This window comes from Sciurus vulgaris (genome assembly GCF_902686455.1).
Source record: "Sciurus vulgaris genome assembly, chromosome: 10".
NCBI lineage: Eukaryota > Metazoa > Chordata > Mammalia > Rodentia > Sciuridae > Sciurus > Sciurus vulgaris.
Window position 1 is genome coordinate 82,242,640 of NC_136470.1, and position 19,358 is coordinate 82,261,997.

The 19,358-nt window shown below is 35.6% G+C and overlaps 1 protein-coding gene across 2 annotated transcripts in view; it reads right to left on the bottom strand.

The window, feature by feature from the left end:
- CCDC50 (coiled-coil domain containing 50) overlaps window positions 1–15,527 on the bottom strand; it is a 71,015-nt gene extending 55,488 nt beyond the window's left edge. For both annotated transcript variants that reach the window (XM_079154978.1, XM_079154977.1), the window contains exon 1: window positions 15,338–15,527. In XM_079154978.1, coding sequence (XP_079011104.1) covers window positions 15,338–15,386 — 49 coding nt within the window. In that variant the 5' untranslated portion in view covers window positions 15,387–15,527. The remainder of the gene's footprint in view (window positions 1–15,337) is intronic.
- Window positions 15,528–19,358: the final 3,831 nt, after the last annotated feature.

Here is a 19,358-nt window from a genome sequence, read left to right on the forward strand (position 1 = left end):
CCTTGAAAATTAAACTGATCCCAATTAGAGAAGTATTCTCCTAAATTTACTGTCTTCTTTAAATAACAGTTACATTTCACATGGGCGATCTCCTTTAGTGAAACTCAACAACTAAAATAATTATGCATAATATAAAAATGAGTAAAAAGAAAGCACTTCTACTTTTAAAAGGTTCAATTTTTAAACTGATTTATAAAATTTAATTAAAGTGATAATTATCAAAACTGTACTTAGAAAAAGATTAAACTGTCATATAGTGTATTCTGCAGTACCATGGCACAGAATATGGGTTCTATGAGCTACTCAGTGAAGACATATTGCACAAGGAAGTTGAACAGTGTAACCAATCCTGGTTCCAACACTCACTTAATAAACTCTTACCACTTATGTTTATTTAACTATAATAATAAAAAGAAATAAAAACCATCATAAGTACTTAAACACTGCAGGGAATTTGCATTTTTTTAAAAGATACTCACAAATTATTCTGATGGAAACAGTCACACCTTCTATGTGGTAAACAAAGACCATCAAGAACCGCAGAATCTCCTCAGAACGGTAAACTGCATTATATAAGCAATAGCAAACAGAATTGTTTCAAGGCAATTTTTAGAATATGCAGATAGTAAAAATTTATTTATTCTATTTTGATTCTATGTATCCCTAAAGAAACTCCAACCTTCTGTTGTTTCACTATTTGGATGGCACTTTTCCTGGCACTTAAATGAGCAATCAAGTGGTTTGGCAGCCAATTCTCTGTTTGCCTTAGCCTAGAAAGAAAAGCCACCCATCTCCTTAAGCCTCTGTAGAATAAACTGAGTGATGCCATTAAAACCCAAAAGATCACATCCATCCAACTTAAGCACAAGTTTACACCAGAAAAAGAAAATCATGTTGGTTTACTGGCTTCATATGACAAGAGAGTTTCCTTAAGTACTAGCTATAGTAAATTCTATTTATCCTTGAGTCAGATATTTCCACTTGCAACTTCTCTTCTGCAAAAAGATACTTTGGCTAGCCTTTTCTTTCCCATTAGGATTAGTAAATTCATTCAGTTTCAAACAATCAAGAGAAATACTCAAAATTCTCAAATTTTATTAAGATAGATCTTGAGATAAGTAGGCAAAGTGAAATACTCTTAGAATCTTGCTCCCATAACTGCAACACTCATAATTCCTTCTGGTAATCATTTATCAGAGCTCTATACATATTTCCAGTAACCCTGAATTATATAAATCAAAAATTATGAAAACAAATGAGTAAATCCTGAGATTTGTGAAATTTCCCTCTAGTATGTCATCATATGCTCAGTAATTGATCATGTTCACTGACTAGAAATATGTTTGTCTAAAAGATATCTTGATATTCTGGCCTTTTTTCTAAAATCAATTTGGTTTTAATATGAATCTAAAGTGATGATTACACAAAAGATCAAGAGACTTCCTAAATATCGTATAAGCAGGCTCATATTAAAACCAGATTTCCTCCTCTAGAAATAGAGTCTATACAAAATAAGGAGGGGACCCCACAGTGAATTCAAAAAAGCTGCTAGCCAAGTTTCAAAGTACACCCATTAACGCAGATAACCAGGAGTTACACAAAGATCTCAAGAAAGGATTCGTTGGCTCTCTATGAAGATTCATCAGGGGGGATTTTTTTTGTTTTGTTTTTTGTTTTTTATTTCTTTTTTAGGAGGAAATTTGCATTCACCTCACTGGTACTTAAACTATATGTGAAGTTCCAATAGCTCTCTAATCTCAATAAAGTCTATCAACTCAATACTAAGAGGACAGAAGCAAAAATCATAGTGATAAACTCCAAGAAGAATGCTAAGATTAAACAGTACAAAAGAGTGGCAAGAAGGATCTCTATGGATTTCCTTTAATGTTTAAGAAGTATTTCAGAGAAAAAGAAACATCAATATCACAGTTATACAGACCAAAATTCTAATATTGTTTAACTTGTAAGTTAAAAGACCTCAAGAAAGTTATTTAATCTCTGAACCTCAGGTTTCTCATCTGTACAATAAGGATAAATAGGGGGAGGATGGGGCGGGGAAAGGCTGATCAATGAGCACAAAGTTATAGTTAGGAGTAAGAAGTTCTGATGGGTTATTGCACAATAGGGCAATTATAGATAATGATAATGTACTGTACATTTCAAAAGGCCAGAAGAAAGGATTAAGGGTCTTTTTTACCCTGAAGAAATGATAAATACTTGAAGAGGTATGTTTAGGCAGATTTAAACGTCATACATATATACATGTATCAAAACATCATGTTATCTTATAAATATGTTTTTGTGTTATGTTTTTCTGTATCAACTAAAAATATGTTTAAATTAAAAATATAAGGTTAAATGCTGTAAGGACTAAATTAGAGAAGGTTATGAAGGGTTAAAGAAAGCATCTGTCACTCTATATGAAGTTTTCCAAAATAAATGAAGCCAATTATTATTGTTGGCAACATCAAAGTCAATAAATTCCTATAATTATTTTCTCCTAAGTGTTTATTTTACTCAGATCTCTTTAAGTCAATAATTAACACAGATGCAGAACAAAATCTATACTGGAATATGCAATCACTATCTGCTGTTAATAATCTGTAGAAATGGTTTTTGACAAGGATAATTTTTATAGCATTGTCTAACTTCATATCCAACATACGAAGGGAGGACACATTTCCACATATACTTTGTGGGACTGAGTTAAGGGAAAATCAGAGTGTCTAGAATGTTTAATAAGCTCCACCACCCCCAAACATTTTTTAGTTGGATGCTCAGAATAAGAAAGCAAACTAGAATTCCATATGAAAATTATGTAATTATTTACTAAAATAGAATTATCAAAGTATCATAATCAAGAATGTTCTAAGAGTGGAACTGTATGTTGAGAAGTGTGGTCAGTCAAAATATAATGAACATATTAACATGTAGATTAAAAAATTCTGGCATAGCTGAAACTAGATGGATTTTCACAATTTTTACACTTGGAGTTACTCCAGTAAAAGCTTTTGAACAAATCTACTTGACATTTTGACATCTTTACTGTAAGAAATGTAGATATGTTTTGCCAAACTTGAAGAAATACAATTCCTTCACTATAAGATACAAACTGAAATACAAGAACCCTCTTCTTAATTCTAGATACCTGTTATAATTTTAGTAGCTCACCAAGTGATATTTACAAGTCACTTTGCAAATAAGAGCTCATGTTCTGACCTATGAAGAGACAATCTAAATTATCCTCATGAACTCACTCAATTTGGAAATAGGGTTGTACAATTCAGTATTAAGTGATATACATCTGTCTCTCAGATACCAGAACATCATCTAAAAATGGGATTAAGTGCAGTCTATATGAAGCCTATCCATAAAGGATGGCTGATATGATAACCTATTGGACCAAACATTTCTCTCTTCATTGCAGATGTTGATTTCACTATTTCTAGCCAACAAAATGAGACACATCAGTTTTTATTCATCTATCTAGTAGCTTTAACCATCAGTAAACTTAAAAAAAAAAAAAACTTTAGTCAACCTGGTACCTTATAAAAAGGTAAGCTTTTCATATTTCAACTAGCAGCTCTCAAAAAATCTCCTCGATCAGGGTAAAAGGAGACTATGTTATCAGTGACTAATTGTCCAATGGGTACAAATGTTGGACTGTGCCATTTACAAAAAGATTTTCCTGGGACCAAGCCTGGGAAAGCTAACACCTTCCTCCTTGAAGTTCACCAACTTTTTAAGTTCATTTGCAATGTAGAATAAATGCCCTGGATTTCTCTATATAATGGCTTCAGTACACACTACGGTATACTTGATTATCACGTTATATCTTGCAGAGCCAAGTGAAAGAATTAGGGGTAGCCTGCATCTATGAACAAAGCTGTACAAATGCCTTCCTGCTACAGAGAATCTACTTGCCTCACTTGCTTTAGATGTTTTAGAAAACTTCTATAGTATCTCCCTAGAAGTAGAAATTTGTTTTTTTATAGCTTTGCATGTTCTTAAAGCAGTGTTTAATTTTCACATACATATAAAGCTGAAAGAGATCATTCTAAAATAAGTACAAATTAAGAATATTCATAACCAAAGCAAAAACCTCAGAACTTCTTTTACTTGTACTTTCTCCCTCTTTTCATCATAAATCATTCCAAATTTGCAATCTGTACTTCATTTTAGTTTTCAATCCAAAACTTTCAGACAAGTCTTCACTACTATCTCCCTTTATAGTCAAGAATTTTAAAAATACAAGCTATGTTTGGCTTTAGGTAAAACTTTTAAACATTGTCCCCTTTAAAAATAAATCTAAAGGAGAAAATAAAATTACTGAACTGGACCCATCACCAACTAAGAAACTAACTGGATCCTCCAGTTAACAGCAACAAAATGGTACATCACTTACTGGATAATGTGCACACATTATCAGGGTCTTATGTAACTAAAATTAATCCTTAGACGGTACTATGGGTTCAGACCTTGAGTTAACCTTAAACACCAATGAAACTTCTGGGTAAATTTAAGAGCTGATAAAACTCATACAGCAAAAAGAAAATATACTTAATCCTAATAACCTACTCTTATCCTAGTGAATTCATGCAAATAAATCAGAGCTCTTACTCTGCCATGATTAGCACAGTTACATCATGTCAGTCTACTCACAGAACACAAATTATCTTATATTGTGACAAGTTTTCTGGAGTATCTTCTATGTGTAATTAACCCTAACGAATACTGAGGTCAGTCAGCTCAGCTACTAGCCTTGTCCTGAGAGAATTAGCATACCAATACACAGAAACATGTTGCTTAAAGGTGAGTTCATGAGATAACCCAGGAAAGAAGCAGGGTAGACATATGGAAAATTACTATTTGAAGTATGTCCAGGAGTTGGGATAGAAATAGACTACATCTGGATAGTGGGGAAGAAAACTGCAAGTTGTAAGTTAGGGTTCTGGCTCACAGGACCAATCATCTGGAAGGGAGAAAAGTGGGAATGTTTACAGGGCACCTTGAATAGTAACCCCAAAAGAGTCTCCATATCCACTTCTTCAATTAACTGTCAGAGCAGGTTCATGTATTTGGCACAGTAAACAGATTTAAATAAGAAGATACTGTTTTCTCTGAATTATTACTGTTTTCTATGAATTATCATGGCTTAAAAAGTGATAAAAGGGAGATGTGGAAATAGTCTTAAAAATCTAGACTGAAAGTACTTCATTTTACAAAGTAAGTTAATTGAACCTAAATTTTATACTCCAAGTTAGATGTCAAATTGAATAAAATAATGTATTGGTAAGCTAAAGCAAATCTTGCAAAATAATTCTAAGAGGAGTTCAATTACTGAAAAGAAGCATGGTAGAAATGTGTAGAGTAAAAGGAGTAACCTCCTACACGTCCATTTAAAATGTAAATGAAAATGATAGCTATATTACATACTGCCAAATAAGAATCAGAAATGTGTGTATTTCTTACCTCTCTTCAATTGCATGAATCAATTCAACATCTGTTCCCCACATTTTTGGAAATTCATAAGGAAACCCATAAATTAAGAAAGCTAAATAAAAACAGTTTTGGTAAACTCTATAATTAAGTAAATTTAAAAAATGAAACCCCAATGATTTCTATTATATTCTATGTAGTATATTTCACATTTCATTTAATAATCAGTTATAAAATAGAAAACAAATTAATAACTTCAACACAGTCTGCAGGAGACAGGTACCTCTCAGGCTTTAAAACCAATGAAAACTTTATATTTGCATAGCTAGAAAGGATTTTGTAAGAAGGACCTCACCTAATCATCATATCCTACTTCTTGTGGTATTTCAACAATGTCCCCTTCAGTTAATAATTTTTCAAAGATCAACCCTACAGAACTTTAAGAGGGAAACAATAAAGACAACAGAAAAGAAAAAAATGGTTTGTGGATACACTAAAACCCAATTTAAAATAATGAGGTCTGGAAGCCTGGGAAAACAATAGAAGCAAATGTATCAATTTAGAATTCAGCAATCACTGACTAAAAGGGAACATTCTGTAGGCAAAGCCAGAAAGTGATTTGTATATGGCTGACATTGTGACTAAACTGCCCTTTCTAGAAGAGGTGCTGCCCCAGATGTTAAGGAAATAAAATACACAGATGGGAAAGAGGATCTTAATTGAGTCCCTCTTCTTTTTTCACTTTAAGTTTCCCACTATTCAAAAATCAGCGAATGTAATACTTAAACCATAGGATCCTCTACTGTTAATAGACAAAAGAAATTTTACGGTTGATGTGGAGGGAATGAAAAGGGAAAGACAAAAGTCTATTCAAACTTTTATTTTAGGCATTTGAAAGTCCTAGAGTAAAACTAATGGAAATTGACTCAGTCTTTATGACTCATTAGAAAAGCAGAGCCAAAAATGACCAATGGAGACTCTCCTGGCATTTGATTACTGAGGAGTTGTATCAGAACTAGAAATATTCATGAGAAACAAAGTCTTCGAAGTTTGGTGGTAAATCAGTCTAGGTACACCTCTGATATAAGTTTCTAAGAACCAATACTTCATTTATACAAATATTCATAACAAGTTTTGAACAGACTGAACTACTAAGTAATAAGCTAAAAAACATAAGCAAACTTTTTTTTTCAAAGTTGAATCTGTTGGCATTAGGGCTATAGCTCTATGGTACAGCACTTATCTAAATTGCCTAGCATTTGAAGTCCTGGGCTTGATCCCCAAACAGCACCACTAAAAAAAAAAAAAAAAAAAAGTTGGAAAGTTGGATCTGTTGGATACTCATAAAAGAACCCCCCCCCCCACACACACACACACAAAGAGACATGAACTAATTGCTGGCCTACAGCAAACTCATATTTTACATAAGATTTTTATCTTGATTCAATCATGAAGTCCCTAGAAATTTATGATTTTTTGTTCTTAAAGAGAAGATAAAAGGATATAAGTATATTTTTAAAAGTCACTTCAAAAATTAAATATGCTGGAGATGTGGTTATAGTTTAGTGATGGAGCACTTGCCTAGCATGTGTGAGGCACTGGGTTCGCTCCTCAGCACCACATAAAAATAAATAAATAAAATAAAGGTCTAAAAAAAATCATAAAATTCTTAAAAAATTAAATATGGTGTCATAAGAATTCAATCAACAATTATTACTGAGTACCATTACAGTAAAGCAAAGTTATGATAATGAGTGTTCATAATGATAATTAAAATCTCAAAAAGTGTTAAGAAAGTTTTCCAAAAGTTTCATTGAAAGTAGTTTCAAAAGATACTTTTTTTTCTATAAAGTACCAGTGAAAACTTTAAGCTTTGCAAGTCATGTCGTCTCTGTCACAACTACTCATTTTTAACTCTACAGCCAAAAGCAACCATAAACGAGATGCAAATGAATGAACATGGTTGTGTTCCAACAAAACTTTACTTTTAGACACTGAAAATCTGAAATTCATGACTTTCATATGTCACAAAACATCCTTTTCTTTTTTTTTTTTTTAACAATTAAAAAATACAAAATCCTTCCTCAGCTCACTTGCTGTTTAGAAACAAGCAGCAGGTAAACCCAATTGCTCAAGAGTTATAGTTTGCAGGTTCCTGTAACAAATTTCAGGTATTGGGGTGATTTACTGCTCATTCTTTAATACTGTCAGATAAATGAACATTCACTGCAAAAACAAGAAATAGAGTAGGGGAGGATCCTAATATTGGGGCAGCCACAGTATTCTCACTCTGTATTTTCTAAATGCCCACTGCGTATCTGGCCTGTACATAAAAACTATAGTTTCCTGGGACCAGCTCCAAGAGATCCAGCTAATATCAAGTAAAGTTAGCAATGGGTTTTTAATTAAACTGCCCATTATTCTGATGTTGAACCAAGATTTAAAGCCCACTGACATTTGTAAACTATATATATATATTTGATAAGATTTGTATCCAGAATATGTAAAGAACTCTCCAAGATCAATAATAAGAAAACAGTCTAATTACACCAGGAACAGTGGTGCATGCCTGTAATCCCTGCAACTCAAAAGGCTGACGTAAAAGGATTGCATGTTCAAGGCCAATGTGGGAAACTTAACAAGATCCTGTCTAAAAATAAAAAATAAAAAGTATTGGAGACATATAGTTCAGTGGTAAAGCACCCATGGATTCAATCCCTTGTACTGCAAAAAAAAGAAAAAAAGTAAGATTATAGATTATAATTTTATAATAATTATATATAATTTATTATGTGTATAATATATATTATATACAATTAAAATTATAAATTATAAACCAGAGCAAAAATTTATAAGACACTATAACTAAGCACAAGAAAAGACTGTTCAACAAAATCTATCAAATTATGCTATGTTCATGTACAAATACACCACAATGAATTCCACTTATATATAATTGTAATTCACTAATTAAAGGGATATTAATAATAGAAGGGAAATTAGGAGAGTAGAGCAAGTGGATTAGAAGGATGCAAGAGACAGGGAAGGTACTAGGGAATGAGAATGATCAAATTATGTGCACTTACAAATGCTGCATAATGAATCCCTCCATTATGTATAATTATAATGTACCAATAAAAACTAAAAAATTTAAAATGGTTCAACAGTATTGGTCATTAAGGAAATACGATTAAAGCTACAATGAAACATTATTACAAACCTACTTGAATGGCTAAACAAACAAACAAAAAGACCCCGACAAAATCAAGTGCCAGGAAGGGATGCAAAACAATTGCTGCTCACATATGTGGCTTGTGGGAAAGCAAAATGGTACACACACGTTGAAAAAGAGTTTGGCAATTTGAACATATACTTGCCATATGACCTGGCAATCCACCCATAGGTGCTTATCCAAGAGTAACAAAAACTTAAGTACCACACACACACACTCATATATAAGTGTGCACAGCAACTCTATTACCAACTCTATTACCAACTGAAAACCACCCAAATTCAAGCAATGAATAGACAAACTAAGGTACAGCTACAGGAGGAAATACTGCTAATCAATAAAAGTAATAGCATTACTGATATATATATATATATATATCATATTTTAAATACATTACTTTGAAAGAAAAAAGCAGACTCAAAAAGCTACTTAAAATATGATTCTACTTAACATTTTTGACAAGGCAAACTAGGGAGGCAGAAAACACATCAGTGGTTAGTGGGGTGAGGAAAAGAGGTTAAGAGAATTGGGGGTTATGAACTGTTCTAAATATTGACTTCTGTGGTGGTTATAAGGCTCTACATTTGTCAAAACACAAGAATTCCATATTAAGAATTTGCACTGTATGTAAACTATACCTCAGTGGACTTGACTAAATTAGAAAACAAAAAGGAAAAGAACCACTGATATATAAAACAAGACTGCACAATTGGTTTTATTAAAAAAATTTTCACTGTCCTAAGGCAGCATATGGTTACCAAATATCCTATGCATACACACTTACTTTGTCTGTGTACTTCTAAATAAAATGATGGAAAAAGAAAAGAGTTTTTGGTTTTTGTCACATCTTTTTTAGAGTAACATCAGAGAACTCTTTTGTACTGGTTTCTAAATTAAACATGTGGAACATTCTAGATTCAAACATCTAAATAATCCCCAAAGTTCTGCTGAATATAAAAACCAATTATCCTTTGTAGGTCTTATCTAGGGTATCCTCATTTTCATTTCTGAAGCACAAGGCATCTTTAAATGGGTCATCAGTTAAAAACATAAATCCAATGATACTTCCAGTAGCTAATCTGCTCTTCTGTCACTGAGGTAAAATTCATTTAATCTCAAAAACTTTTTTAGGACCCTGACAAGAAGTGAGGAAAGACCATAGTCTACGGCTTTGTGTTTACTTTCCTATTCAGTTTAAATTTAGGAATATCAGAGAAGATATGGATTGTTTGTACAAATTTTCAAATAGAAAAACACTAAGACTAAGATTGACTTCCTATCGTTCAGCCAATAATTTGTTGGATCAAAAATAAGTTTTTATATTTTTCTAAATATTTAAATTAAAACATTAATTTAAAAATATTTAATTAAAAAATAAAATGTTAACTCATTATCTGTATGAAACATTATCCCTAAAAGAACTGGAGAAAATTTCTAAAATAGTCTTGGCATTAATAATTTTCATTCTGCTATTATAACCCTATGACAGTATTAAAGAAGCACTTCAAAAATTATTCTTATGAATCTACAGAACAATTTAAAAAAGGAAAGGAGAGGAGAGAGGAAGACAGGCAAGGAGGGAAGCAGGAAACTGACCAGTGTAAATATTCACAGTTCTAAAATTCTAGAGCCAATGTGCTAATCCCTAGCTATTTAACCTCAGTGGTTTAGTACAGTTCACTTCTCCTTTTTGGTCCACAGATTTTCATTTGGAAAATGAGGAGGCTGGCCTGGATCAGTAGTTTTTAATGCTCTAAGATCCCTTTTTAAAATATCAATTAACTCTATATAGTTTCCTGCATAAGAATTGTCCTTTAAATACCTGTTAGTTAAAAAAAAGAAAAGAATATTTTACAAATAACATTCACAACCATTTGAAAAACAAAATTATTCATTTAAAAAACACTGCATGACTACATATAGCAATGAACTAGAAGATTCCCTCCCCCCACCCCTGTTATGTAAGAGGCATTTTTGGTACACATATGAACTTAAATTTAGAGAATTTTTTATAATAACTCCTTGTATTCCAAACCACAGTGTATGTCCATATACTACAGGGCACTTTTTTTTTTTTTTTAATTAGACTACCCTTACACAGTTTGTAGCACCCAGTGGATAATTTTTTTAAAATCTATATCTAAGATTCCTTCTGGCTCCCAAATTGTATGAAATTGCTTTGTATTTAAGAAAAACACTTAAGTTTTTACTAAAATTCTATTCCATTATAATAAGTATTACTTTCAAGGCCATAAAAGCAAGAAATTACTTTTTTTCTTTGTTGTACATATCTATGTTGGATGAATTTGATTTACGATGCATACCTATAAAAATATATATTCATTAGAAAAATAAATAAATTTAATGCTCACATTAATGACAGGTGGCATGCATGATTAAAAGGCATTCTCTCTATTCCTTAAGAGCTTATACTCTAAGAAAGAGTATAGAATAATTATATTAGGAATAGGAATTCTAAAGCAATAAGGAACATCTAACAATATATTCACTCATTCACTCATTCATTTAAATATTTACTAAATATTTGCTAGCTATATGAAAGATAAGAAGCCAGTTGAGGAGAGTAAAGCAAGGTAAGTACCACACAGCTCAGAGATGTAGACAGGGTCTCACTAAAAACAACAAAAACTGCTGTGGATTTTCAAAGGGGAAAGCAAATTTGCCCTCAAGCTAGACCATGTACATCTCACAAATATTCCCATTGCATTAGATGGCTAAAATTCAGGTAATATGTTTTCGATTTCTAGAACTACTGGGTTAATTTATCGAACCAGACATAATTTTGTATCTTTCACCTTGAAATTCTGGATGTATGTTATTCATTTAGTTTACCCCATTATGGCACCGTAGTGTCCTGGACTTAAAATAAAATAGGGCTCTCTGGGTATGTTTCCTTTTATAGACATTTCTAAAAATGCATTCAATTTTCTTTCTCTAAAGAAAAAGAATTTGCTTGCAGAAAAGCTAGCTAACTATACATCAAGGAATAATTCACTCCCAGGTGCACTGATTTTAGGTATTAAGCATCTTTCACACACAGAGTTTACCAACTTTGGGAAGAGTATAACTTTCCATTTGTAGAACAATCTCCCCCTTCCAAAAAAAAAGAGCTTTGGGAAACTGCTGAAAGGAAAGAAAAAAAGAAGACTGACGCTGGGAGAAGATGGGAGGGTGGGAATAAAATTGCTAAGTGGTTGAGAGTAAAAGACTAACACTCAAGAAACTGCAAAGAAGGTAATAAAACATCAAAGGATGTGGAAAGGCTTGGATACAAGCTAATGCTATCATCAACAATTGTGATAATATAAAATCTTGGTTAGATGGAGAAAATGCCAAAATTAAAACATAAGTGGGCAATTCAAATTAAGGAATGTTAGGAGAATTTAGAGATCAAAAAGGAAAACAGAACATCTTGATTCTATTTCAGAAGGAAAAGTCAGTGAAGTTAAAAATGCAAAAAAATTTCTAAGTTTGTCAACTAGAAGTGTTTATATTTGGAAAAATATATTTTTAGCTCTGAACTCTTAACGAGTTTTCCTAACATTTGTAAAATGTATACTGCATTTTAGTTATAGCTCTAATTACTTTAAAAAGTGGTTTGGAACTATTTCAAACCTTTTTGCATAGAACCTGACATGTTTCAGAAGAAAGCACCATTCCTAAACATCGCAACAGTATTCAACAGTATTTTCCACTACAAAAAGTGTGCAGATGTTCCAAATAAGTTTTAGCCAGAAAAAAAAAGACATGTTGACATTTAGTTGACTTAATTCCTTTCACCTATGTAAGAACTCAATCGTCTCTTTGTGTCCTAGTTTAAAAGAGATATATGCCAAGGTATAAATACTGCCATAGTAGTATGTGAGAAAGAGGGGGTGGGAGGCAGGGCATTAAAAAGTCCTGTCCAAATGATGAATATCTTTGACCTCCTTAAAAACTAAGGGGGCAAACACTGGATTTTAATCCAGGAAATAAGATTCTCAAATATTCCCTCTCCCTGATGTTAGCTGCTGCTAACCATGACCTCTGCTGAGATGTTCAGAACAAAGGTCTCAGGGTACCCCAAGCCCTCCTAAAAAAGTGGCAGTGGGAAGGGTCATGTATTCACTATATTAATATTCTAAATCTCTATTGGAATCTGCCCCATGATGCCAAATTTAATTGTTTATCAACTGACTAAAGGTTTAAATTAAAATAGAGAAGTGGAGGAGACAGATTTTTTTTTTAATGGGGTTCAAAAATCTGAGCCAGAATATTAAGCAAAGTACTACTAAACTTCCTCAAACTTAGTTGGAGTTTCAGTATTACAACAGTCTCAATGTTTGAGTATATTTTGCTCCATCATAGGCACCAGCTCTATTCTAATTAGGGTAGAGACGCTATGAGGGAGTAACTGAACCATAATTAAAAGGTATATTAAAGAAAGATACAATTTATTAGACTTGAATACTTACCAGATCAAAAATTTTATCACTATTAAGATGTTCCTAGTATAGCACATCATTTCCTTTGATGATCTTAGAACCAGAAAAATCAGATGCTTATAAAAACAAAGATCTTTTCAACAATTTCTGACCTCCTTCGAAATTAATAAAATATTTAAATTCCAACTTAACAAAGACACATGAAAGAACCACATTACATTTCCTTATCCTTTATCAGATTATGTAAACTGAATTACCAAACACAATATTATGCCAAATGAAAACCAATTAGAAATATATTAAAGTCTTAAAAGAGTTTGGAAATAGAAAAATCCAGCATTTTTAGATGAAAAGGGTTTGTGGAACTCCTTGAGAAATAATACTCCAGCATAAATCATTCATGTCTTTGTAAGAAATCAAAAGCATAACCATAATATAAATGCATACACAGAAAGTGAGTCTTAAATTTTTTTCCAGGTCACTGACATAGATAATGGATTGGGTAAAAATCACAGCACTATATTATTAATACATTAAATGTCAGACCTTGGGGTTTGTGGTTTTTTGTTTTGGTTTGTATGTGGTTTTATCTTTTTGTTTTGGTTTGGTTTTGGTACTGGGTACTGAAGACAGGGGTACTTTACCTTGGAGTTACATCCCTAGTCCTTTTTATTTTATTTTGAGACAGGGTCTTGCTAAATTGCCAAAACTGGCCTTGAACTTGCCTACTTCTGCCTCAGTCTCCTGAGCAGCTCAATTACAGGTGTGTACCACCATGCTCTTCTACATACAATGTTTTGTTTGAACTGTAATTCTCATCTACGCATCAGTCACCCCCAAGGAAACACTACCTCAAGATCACTTCTTCTTTAAGATACAACTAAAACACACACACACACAACTCATATCCAAAAGCAATGGGCAATCAGACAATTTCTAAGACTAGGACTCTCAAAGTAAAGTACTGATCTGTCTTTCCTAGTACGCAGGCTCCTTCGTCTTAACAGGGAAGTAAAAACTATATGTGAATGTCTAACTCTTCGCCAAAGAAACAGAAAGGTGAAAAGGCCTAAGATCTTAGATCGGGGTGTGTGAGAATACCCTTCAGGAACCATAGGACAGACCCAGACTCATTAAAAATTCTACATAAAACCAGTGACTACTAAGTAATCACTAGTCTCTCCTAGTGTTTGGAACTCTGGGAAAGAAAGCAGCTAGGCAGTCACTAATTTTCTTGGGGTTTCTGGGCTGATCTGAGCAAGACCATTTGAATCCAACTAAGGCAATGAAATAACACAGTTCCAAGAAAGCAAAATTCTTATTTTCAATTCCACATTTAAGACATTTCAGGTCACAGTACTCAATTGAAACAAATGTCGCAGTCTTTGCAAGCTCTTGGAATTTCTGACCTCACGACAGCACTCTGGAACTTTGGTACTTCCTAGTACCAAAGAATAGTCAAAGATAACTGAAGGTTAGGATGATCCAAATGACAATAAAAACCGCTAGGTCCTAGAGTATATGATGAACACCAGGGAAGGGAAGTCGCAGGACTACTCGCAGTAAAGTCAAGTCAAACTGGTATTACTCAATCTTTATTTTCCTGAACACCAGCGTAAGGAGGCATTTAAAAAGGTCACCAGGCCTCAGTTCCCCTTGCTCACCGTTTTTCGTAAAAAGGGGAGAAAAATGTTTATAACAGCTTCCTGTTCGCCCACTCATGGCAAAGCCCAGCCTAAACTTTTAAACCTTGAAGAAGGTGGGAAAATCAGGCAGCCAGACCCAGGGCTGGGAAAAGTACTGAGAGAAGGAGGGAAAGAGTCATGTTTCAAAACAAAGGCTGCACAAGGAACTGTACGTCAACCCCTCCTCACTTCCCAACCCCTCCCCACTTCTCAGTCTGCTAGGCTGGGCTTTGATTTTTAAGAAGTAGCCCGATTTACCCAGCTCTTCAGCGTTCGCTAAGGCTTTGCCATTCATAAGAACACTGGCACAACCACTTGCTGAGGATGGTGCTATCCTCCCCATCCCCTTTCAAAGGAAAAACTACGCTTAGATCCCACTATAGATCCTAAATCCAAGTTCCTCCGTATTTAGGCCAGGCCAGCCAAGGCGGGCGCCCTGAAAGGGCCGCGGGGGCCGCAATGCCGACGCCCCCGGCCAGAGAGAACCCGCCGCGAGAGTGGAAGCACCCGCGCGCGCCTCCCGCCCCAGTCCCTACCTTCCTTGACTCCTGGCAGCTTGGACTGGTCGATGCTGACCTCGGCCATGTCGGGCCAGGGTCCTGGCTCCCCCTGGCCGCCCGCTTCCCACCCGCGCCGGCACCGAGCCGGCCCGGATCTCAGGAGCAGCGCCTAAAGCGGCGCAAAGTCTGGCGGTCAGAGTGCACCCGGCCGGGAGCAGGAGCGGGCCGGCGGACAAGGGCTGGCGACAAAGGCGGCAGCGACGGCCCGACGAACCTGGCTGGCGAACCAGCTGCCCTGCCGCAGCACCTGCTCCGCGCCCCCGGCCCAGATCGATACCAAATACCCGGAGCCCGGAAATGGACCCGGGCGGTCCAGTACGGAGGGAGAGAGGAGACAGAAAGGCGGGCCGGCGAGCGGGCGGGCCTGGGTGGGGAGGGGGAGGGGATCTGCAGGTCTGTAACCGCAATTGCGAGTGGCTGGCGAGCGAAGATCGGCTCCCGCCGCCGCCTCCTGTTGTCTCCTTTGTGCTCAGCGAAGCGCCTGAGGCTGGGGCCCTGCGGTGCCCTGGTCCCAGAGCCCTGCGGCCCTCCCGCAGGAGGGTCTCCTCCTTAGGTGGGGACACGGTATTCTGAAGGCCTAGACCAAAAGGCTACAGGGGTCACCCAGTAATCGTTCTTGTCAGCTGTGTAGTTAGCATTCTGTGCTACGGTTCAGAGATTAAGATTTCCACTGGGTGTTTACTGCGTGCTTGGCTCTGTCTCAGGCACTTTTTTGCACCTGGGATTAAAAGGGAGTTTATATGTGGGATAAAAACTTCAAATACAACAAACAGAATGAAGAGCAGCTGATAGAATTCTGGGCCACTTTAAAGAAGAGTAGAGTGTTCACAACCATATGGGGGAACTGAGTCATTCATTGATCAAAAACACGTGGATGTCTACCAAGTTTGTTGGTAGGGACTGGGGGTGGTAAAGACATATGTCAGATTTATCACTGTTGTAGCATGCCACACATTGGACTATAATTATAACATTTCCATCACCTTATTTTATCTCCTGGTAACAAGAGTTCTCCCTCCTTTTGGAAAACTGCCCCAAGCCACATACATACACACACACACACCCTTGAGTTCACTCCTATCCTAAATGTGTGCAATGGTAGAACCTGAGCACCACCTCCAACCTTACCCCATCTCTCACCCACCCACTTTCATCAGAGGGTGTGTGTGTGTGCAACCAAGACAGGTTCCCTAGAACACTTTCTTGGGCTTTTTACATAAAAAGGGACAACTATTTTCTGTGGGAGAAATCTGTCTTCACTATAAACAATGAATCCAAATGGTAAACAGAAGCAAAGATAAGAAAAAGGAAGATGAAGAGGGCATGTTCTGATAGTAACACAGTAGCCAACCAGGATTCCCCCACAGCAACTGCAGTTTCTGCTGCTCCTGCATTCTGGGATCTTCCCTGAACATCCCTTCCATTGAGCCTCAGTTTCACTTAAGTGAGTAAAGGAGGGTTTTGTCTCTCACAGTATGAGAGACCAGGAGGAGGAGGTTTTATCTTAACATTAAAAATAGACCTTAAGTTAGCAAAAATTTAGGAGAAGACTTTCTAGGCCAGAAAGTGGTGAAGTAAGATCCACAGGTCAATTTGAATGACGAAATGAGTTTAAATGACTATATTTTAAATGATTATATAGATGTAATATGTTTTCAACTTTGCCTCTTAAACCCAAAGTCTCTCACACCCTTTGGGGGTGGGGGGGATTGCCTATCCCTGTGCTAGGCAGAAAGAATACTCACTAAGTTAAATATGTGGATAAGAAGGATGTAATACTAGAAAAGTGGGTTTATGGGATTTTTAAAAATTTGTCTTGCCATGTATTTTTAACCTCCTGTAGTTATAGATAATATTTAAAATAGCTGTATTTTCTGTTTTCCTCCCAAAATCTATTGTTTCCACTTCCCTACCAAGCTCTGCCCTGGGAAGCTATTATGGATAAATCACCAGGATCCTCTTGCTTTGTGACTTCCTGTTGAGTTTGACCAATGAAAATCACTGGCAGAAAAATCACAAAAAAGGAAAGCAAAAATAGCAGATTATGTACTACACTTTTCTTCCTCTAGTCTAAAGCAAAATTTGGTCATTGCTCTGTCCTTCTATGACTACAATGCCCATCTAGAGGCCTCTTTTCCATGGTTTCAGTCTCCATGGGTCTCTAGTAATGACATTTCCTGTCAATACCCCTTTAGGTATGGGCTTCCAGTGTTGCTAGTTCCTTAATCTTGGTAACACCTCTGTAAATTCTTCATTACATTCTTTTCAGTTGAACTGTTTCGATTGTGACTTGTTTCCTGCCTGGACTCTGATACAGTAAGATAATGCTAAAAGGTCACTGCTTTGCTTTCCTTAGAAATGCTCACATTTCTGGCCTAGAGAAATATGAAAATATATAAAAATCTCAGGACTATTGTTTAGGGAATTAGTTGCCTTCAACAGAAAAAGTAATGAAAAGGAACCAAAATCCCCAGCCAGTTTCTAGAAGAGGAGATCTGGAAAACCCCCCCCCACATAGTTGGACTTTCTTTCTCCAACCCCAAACTCCCACTGTATCAACCCCCAACCTGGGCAAACAGTTAGAACCCAAGGTTATGGGCTTGGACACTTTCCAGCAGAAAACTGAAAGCAGCATGGGTAATAACTAAATTTTTTTGAGAATTTATTTTATAGGAAATGAATATATGGTGAATTCCTTTAATCTGTGTCCTTTCATGTTCAGAAATATCACTTAAGCAATATAAAGAATCAAAGGATGGGCTTCCCAGAGGGAGTAAAAATCTCCAATTTGGGGTAGAACACAAGTAAGTAATTCAAAGCCAAATCACAACTTGAATGCCATAGTGGTAATAAGGATTTTTATTTACAAAGCAACATGAAACCACTAACTGGTTTTTAATTATATATTTTTGACATTAATAAGGCAAATTTGGGAATAATAAAAAATGTGATCAAAATATGCACATTTTGATAAGAGGAACTCCAGTTGGAAAACATAAAATTTCATAGACAACCCCAAGTTGGAGCCTCTAGAAGGTAAGCTCTATGATGTGGAATTTTTATCTGTTTCATTCACTACTATCCCTAATACCTACAATAGTGCTTAGCATGTAATAGGCATCCAATAAATATCTTTTAAATATATGAATATAGTTATCCAGATGTATTATCTATAAGAACCACAAATTAAAAGAAGATTAAAGACTAGAAAAATACCTGACTAGCATATAAGAAGCCCTGGGTTCAATCCCCAGTACCACTACCAGAAAAGAAAGAAAAGAGAGAGAGAGAGAGAGAGAGAGGGAGAAAAGAAGAAGGAGGAGGAGGAGGAGGAGGAGGAAGGAAGAGAAAAGAAAGGAAGGGAAAAGAAAAAAAAAGAAAGAAAGCAATATAGGCAAATGAATAAATGACATTAGATCTTGAAAACGTAGCAAAGAGGACCCAAAGAGTTTCACACACTGCAGGAAAGAATCCTCCTTCCCCTTGGCAACTAATTCTCCCTACCTCATCAACAGCAGTTCCAGAAAAGAGACTGTAATCAGAACTGTTATCCACCTACACCAAGAAGTGTTAGTCTGCTAGAGCTGACATAACAAAGTACCACAGATTAGGTGGTTTAAACACACAAATTTATTTTTTCACAACTCTGGAATCTGAAAGTCCAAGAACCAGGCATCAGCAGATTTGGTTTCTTCTGAAAGTTTTGTTTCCTTGGCTTGCAGATGTCTGCCTTCTTACAGGGTCTTCTCATGTTTTTTTCTCTGTGTTTATGTACCCAACATGTCCCTCTGTGTATCCAAATTTCTTCTTCCTGTAAGAATGTCAATTAAATGTGGATTATGGCCCACTCCAATGTCCTCATTTTTAACTTCTTGAAAGATCCTGTCTTCAAATGAAGACACATTCAGAATTACTTAGTGTTAGGGCTTCAGCATATGTCCTTTGGGAGAACATGATTCAGCTTAGAACAGAGACAACAAGGATGGCTGAATCATCC